Source organism: Fulmarus glacialis, unplaced genomic scaffold (genome assembly GCF_000690835.1).
Source record: "Fulmarus glacialis isolate BGI_N327 unplaced genomic scaffold, ASM69083v1 scaffold18287, whole genome shotgun sequence".
NCBI classification, from domain to species: Eukaryota; Metazoa; Chordata; class Aves; order Procellariiformes; family Procellariidae; genus Fulmarus; species Fulmarus glacialis.
Window position 1 is genome coordinate 1 of NW_009221453.1, and position 6023 is coordinate 6023.

Genomic DNA, 6023 nt, shown 5'->3' on the forward strand with positions numbered 1-6023 from the left:
TAAAGGCGGCTCAGCCTCCGTCTCCAAGGTCAAGGCTATTTCAGGGAAGCTGTTGCGCAACGTGGTTTTGCTGGATTCATCAGAAAAACGTGGTTCCTTCCAGCCCGCGCCCCACGCCCGGACGAAGCGAGGCTTGCTAGGCAAGGCGTGAACCCCCCCTCTCCTCCGGACAGGCTCCCCAAGAAATCCAAGGGGGTTTGGTTGTTTTCAGCCTGCGGGCAGGGAAGTTTGGTGATCGGTTGAAGACTCGGCTTCCTCCAGGGCTCGTCGCACGGGTACCTGCTGCTGCCTTGACTAATTGCCGTCGGTGATCGGGTCAAAAAAAAATCTCTAGAAAAGCCAACTATTTGCATCTGCGTTGTTCCAAGTCATTCTGCCCGCTGTTCCCTTTGAGCCTCGCCCCGTGTTCGTACTGGCAGGAAAAGTATTATGGTTTAAAAAACAAAATTCCTCCCATTAGATGAGGATCTCTGATTTTCCTCAGTCGCAGGGTTCTCTGGGGCCGGGCCAGCTCCCAGCTCTGCCCCAGCTGTGTCGGTTTGGTCCGTCCCCACGAAAAACAACCCGGTCAAACAGAGCAGAAGAATACTTTGGTTTTTCTCTGGTTGCAAACGAAGCGGAGCGTGTCCTTGGCCGTGGGGAGCGGGCTCGGCCTCGCCTTTGCACCGAACACGTGGACATCGAAGGGTTCGCGTTGCAAACGCCGGCGTGACGTGGGAGAGGACGCAGCGCCGTCGCGTTCCTGCGAGCCGGGAGCTTGCCAGCTAAAGAGAAGTGGGTTAAACGCCGGATTTAATTCCCCCTCCGCCTCGCTCAGAGGTCTCCGAGCTCCTCCCCAAGGCTGGGGGGAGAGGATTTCCCAGTCCGCGCAGCAGCCGGGACCGCTCGCCTTCGGATTTACTCGCTGCTGACGAAGCCCGAGGGCTGCCCCGGAGCTTCGGGGTGGTTTTTGCAGGGGACGGGGCCCTGTTTGGCAGCGGCTCACCTTGCAGAGCCAGTTTTTGAATAGGCTGGAAGACCGCGGCTCGCTCCGAGGTTACATCTTTGAAGTCTTGTCGGCTGGCGTCGCTTGCCTGCTGGGGAAGACTGCCTGTTCCCGAAACCGGTGCGTGTTCCAACTGGTACCGCATTAAAATACAAGATGCGAGGGCGTGGTGGTGGTTACAACAGCCGTTTATCCACCAAAGTCTCCCACGCGTCAGCTGAACGGTCACTGCAGGCAACTGCTCTTTGAGTATCTTGACTCCATCCCTCAACCTCCCCCCAAAACAAGCGCTTGGGTTGCTCAAGAGATGAGAAATGTCACATCTGCTTGTTGAAGGAGATACCTTCCCGCCTCCCCGGCCAGCGTGGGAGCCCGAGCTCCTCGGGAACCGTGGTTCGGTTCTCCTCGGTGGTTGAACAGCTTGGGACGCGGTGGGCTGCTGCAGGTCACCCTCCGGACCCGCTGAAGATGCGACCGGCGTGAGGTCCGGCAGAGGCGGAGCTGGGCATTAACACCACCGTCGTGAAACTGGGTTTGGAAACGTTTCTTTTGGAGGACGCTTGCTCTGGTTCTGGACTTATTTGTCACGAAAGACGCGGGGCGAGGATCCGACGTGTGGTGGGCGAAGAGCGAGCTGCACGTTACAGGATCATCTCGTAGCTGCCGACGTACCAGACGAACGTGCGCAGCGAAATCAAAAGCGTGGGGTGAGCCCAAATCTGGGCTCCGGGGTGCTGCTCCAGCAGCTCCTGCCTGTTCCTCCGCACCCGAAGGCAAAGGGGGGAGGCGGGGAAGGAGCTCCTCGTGCTGCCTGCGTGCCGGTGGCGTTTGCCGGCGGCATCTCCTGAAGATCTGATGAGCTCCTGGCCTGTCCTTGCGAGCTGCGAAGCAATCGGTGTCTCTCTGGATGTGCTCCTGGGGCAGCCCTAGCGTTCAGCTTCCCGACGAGGCGCTGAAGAGCCGCAGACCTTTCCCGCTGGCTCCCTGCTCCCGCATCGCTTGGAATTACTTGTAGTTGGGAAGGGAAGTTGGCTGCCTCCGGGGAGCTGAACGTCTGGTTTTTCCCTTTGGCTTTCAGAGATCGTCGATGGCAACGCGAAGATGACGCTGGGCATGATCTGGACCATTATCCTCAGATTTGCCATCCAGGACATCTCGGTGGAAGGTAAGGGGCAGGGATACGCGTGCCGTAGACGGCATCGCACGCCGGATCGGCTCTCCCGTCCTGCTGGCGAGGCCGCTCCGGCCGGTTCATGAGCTGCCGTGTCCCTTTGCAGAGACCTCGGCGAAGGAGGGCTTGCTGCTGTGGTGTCAGAGGAAGACGGCTCCCTACAAGAACGTCAACGTGCAGAACTTCCACATCAGGTAACCTTCCTCGACGGCCGCCTCGGCTCCGAGAGCCGCTCCTTTACGCGCTGCAGGAGGCATTAGTGCTGCTCCCCTGGGCTTCGAGGCTCCTCTGAAATATTCAGTGGCGAAGCTTTCAGCACGGCTGGAAGGGGAAAGTGCTGTTTCGGGGTTTTTTGCTGCGGTTACGCCTGAAATATCTGCCCTTTCTGGAGGCTGCCTTTCCAGGAGGAGTTTTCCAGGATCTGAGGGAGATGAACAATTCGTCTTGGCCCTTGAATTGGGGAGGGGCGGACGAGAGGAATGTCGGGGGACCCGGGTGTGTGAATTTAAGCCCCGTGCGTGCGGGCACAGGGATCTCACTCTCCCCTCTTCTCTTGCAGCTGGAAAGACGGTCTTGCTTTCAATGCCTTGATCCACAGACACAGACCGGAGCTCATTGAATACGACAAACTCAGAAAGGTAAAACTGGGTGGTAGCACAGTCTCTTCTCTGCTGCTTTTCTCGTCTAAAAACCGAGCTTTGAGCTGGCGGAGAAGGCTGGCTGTCCGTCTGTCTGTCCATCTCTTAACTGCCTCAGCAAGGCGCCTGTGCTCCCTGCAGCCCTCGGACGCCAGCCCTCCTCACTAGCTCATCTCCTCTCTCCAGGATGACCCCGTGACGAATCTGAACAACGCCTTCGAAGTGGCGGAGAAGTACCTGGACATCCCCAAGATGCTGGATGCAGAGGGTAAGCTTTCCGGGTGCTTCCAGCTACAACGCGCCGCCGAAGGGTGACGTTGTCCACGTGCCATAAATATCCAGGTCCTCGATGGAAGATCCACTCCTTCGGGCGCCGAGGAAGCGTGCCGGCGGCCAGCTCGGAGCTGGGGAGGGGGGTGGTTTAACTGTATTTAACACGCTCTTCTGCCCATACAGGTCTATTTATCTGGCTTTTAAGAGCTGCTTGTTTGTGGGATTCCAGCCTAAAGAGGAGCTGGCTCCTAGGCACAGCGTGGAGAGCGAGCCTGGCTCGCGCCAGAGGCGGCGAACGTCCCCCTCTCAGTCTAACCCTTGTTGTTCACTTGCAGACATTGTCAACACAGCTCGCCCCGACGAGAAAGCCATCATGACCTATGTGTCGAGCTTCTACCATGCCTTTTCTGGGGCTCAGAAGGTACCGGAGGCGGCTGTGTCCATCTTGCTGTAACATTTCCGACTGCAGCATCCTACACTCATGCGACTTCTCTTTCAGATGGCCGTTTTGTCTCTTGTTGACTCGGGAACCAGACCTCAGCTTGTTCACATGGGTTTAAAAAAGCCGCTCGGCTTCCCCCCGCATCTGTCTGTAGCGCAGCTGGGCCAAGGGGCCGGCAGAGCACCAGCCCGGCACTAACCTGGGGCAGAAAGGAGCTTCCTGAAGCTGCCCGATGGGGCTTGGGAGCTCAGATATATCTCAAAACGAAGCCTCAGCGCTTTGCAAGCGGCTGAGCTATTAAGCAGGGGAAGGATAGCGGCAAAAATAACCCCGTCAGCCAGCTCTGGTCTGGATCCCAGCAAACGCTTGTTCCCCTCCGCTGCATGCCCGAGGGGGGTTGAGGATTCCCGTGCTGCTTCTTCACCCTTTCTCCTCCCTTTCTCTCTGCGCAGATATTGTAGGCACTCTCAGGCCCGATGAGAAGGCCATCATGACATACGTTTCCTGCTTCTACCACGCTTTCTCGGGTGCTCAGAAGGTGAGCTTTGCCGGGTGGAGCTGCGTGCTTGGGTCGAGCCACTACTAACATCGGACCTTCGGTCTCCCGAGGGTTGTTGCGCTGCTGCACGGCTTCTGGAAACGTAAAAGCGGGGCCGGCTTTAGCTTCACTCGGGAGAAGGGCAAAGCAATTGTCCGGGAGGAGAGCCAGGCTGGCTCCTGCGCTGGAGAATTCTTTCCAGGCTTAGCGTAGCTGGGCTTTTGTCACCGCAAGGGGCAGGAGGTAACCTGGCTTAAACCAAGAAGAGCCCAAATCCCGGTTTGCACCGCGAGCCGGGTTTCTGACGCATCTCTTCAGCGCAATCTGGGCTTGCGAGAGCTCGAGGCAACGTCTTAAATCGGCTTTACCCCAGGGCTTGGGGAGAGGAGGACCAGTGTTCCCTCCAGCCCAGTCTGAGACCTTCGTTAGGGAGACTCGTTAGACCAGCACTGGGACCCAGGCATGAAATTTGTCACCGTGTCGGGGTGCTGCCTGTCACCGTGGGGTGCTTGGGGAGGGCCCCTGCCCTACCTCCCCGCTCAGCGCCGTCGCTGAGCTGCCCTTTCCTTTCCTTCCTTCCTAAACGCCTCACTTTAGACCCAAAGCGAGGGTGGCTCGCAGCACGGCGTGTGCATTTAAGAGGCATCGCCGTTTCGGGCGGATCAGCAGTTAGCGTTTTGGGCTCATCGGAGGGATTCGGGAAGTAAATGAGCCTCTTGGATTACTGGTGGCTGAGAAAGCGTGCGAAGAGCTGGGGCAGAGCCTGAGCCTCAGCTTGTGCGGGAGCAATCCAGGTCTTGATCCGCGCGGCCAAATCGTGGTCAGAGCCCGAGCGTGGCCGGCGCCGAGCCCTCGAGGACGGCTGCCCCTTGGCACCGGCGGCTGCGGGGTGGTTAATGAAGGTTGGGATTAATTTACTGGTTGCGTGAACCCCCGTGCAGCAGCAGCCCGCATCTTGAGGGCTGCAAATCCCAGCCTGGCCGGTGTCTTGTTTTTTTTATTCTTGCTGGTCTGCTCCCAGCCAGCGAGCCCTCCTCGTCAGCTGGCCTCGATTAGCTCCGGGAACCTGTGCTGTTTTCTTCTGCGCCGTGCTCGGAGGCGGCAGCGCCTGGCTTCGGCGGGGAGCGTGGCTAACGCGGTTAAGCCGTACCCGGGGCAGCAGGAGGAGCAGCCCGGCGCCACGTCCCATCTCCCTCCTGCCTTTCCCTTGGATTTCGGACCTCCGATGCCTAGCTCTTCTCTTTTTGTTTGTTTATTTTACTTTTCCCCTGCTCGCTGGCGACTCGTTTTTTCCTCTTCCCCATCCTCCTGTAGACCCTCTCCACTATTTCTGTTGATGTCTGGCTTTCAACTCCTCTTCCTGGACTCTTTCTGGGCTGCCTACCACGGTACTCGATCCCCCAGCCTTATCTTTTCTGCCTCCTCCTCACCCTCCCACCCAGTGTAGAGAGGATCTGCCTTCATGGAAGAGCAGAAGACCAAAGGATGGTGCTTAGAGATGGGTAAAAATAAAAAAAAAAAAAAAAGAGGAGCAGCCTGGATGTGGCGGGCTTTCTCCTGCTCCGTGCAAAGCAGCACCAGACTCCGGCAGGGCAGCGTGCCTCCGGATAGAGAGCAGGGATGGAAAAACACCGGGGCAGCGCGGGTCTCGCTCGTGATGGTGGCACGCTCGGCGTGGCCGCGCGCTTCGGGGCTCTGGCACTCGAAAGCCGAGTTTGCCTTGTCCGCGAAGCCGTTGGTGAGGTCTGACCTGCGACGAGGAGGTAGCGATGCTGGAGCTGAGCTGGAAGTCGCCCGTGACGGTCTCGGGGAGCCCGGCTTCCTGCAGCCTCGAGGCCTGGCTGCGTCTCCCCTGCACGGTGCCCGGAGATCCTCTGCTCCCAGCCGGGCTGCCGGAGGGGGGATGCTCTGCAGCTCCCAAATCCCCCAAGCTGGTCGGAGCGCTGCTCCGGCAGAACGGGTCCGGTTGGGATGGG

General features: G+C 58.8%; 1 protein-coding gene across 1 annotated transcript in view; it reads left to right on the forward strand.

Annotated features, from left to right (window-relative positions):
• Positions 1 to 2063: 2063 nt before the first annotated feature.
• Positions 2064 to 6023, forward strand: part of LOC104079188 (alpha-actinin-4-like) — a gene marked incomplete at both ends in the record, with an annotated part of 5066 nt that continues 1106 nt past the window's right edge. Inside the window, 7 exons of the mRNA XM_009581129.1 lie at positions 2064 to 2150; positions 2263 to 2350; positions 2716 to 2794; positions 2981 to 3062; positions 3403 to 3488; positions 3567 to 3621; positions 3962 to 4047. Of these exons, the coding sequence (XP_009579424.1) occupies positions 2064 to 2150; positions 2263 to 2350; positions 2716 to 2794; positions 2981 to 3062; positions 3403 to 3488; positions 3567 to 3621; positions 3962 to 4047 (563 nt within the window). The remainder of the gene's footprint in view (positions 2151 to 2262; positions 2351 to 2715; positions 2795 to 2980; positions 3063 to 3402; positions 3489 to 3566; positions 3622 to 3961; positions 4048 to 6023) is intronic.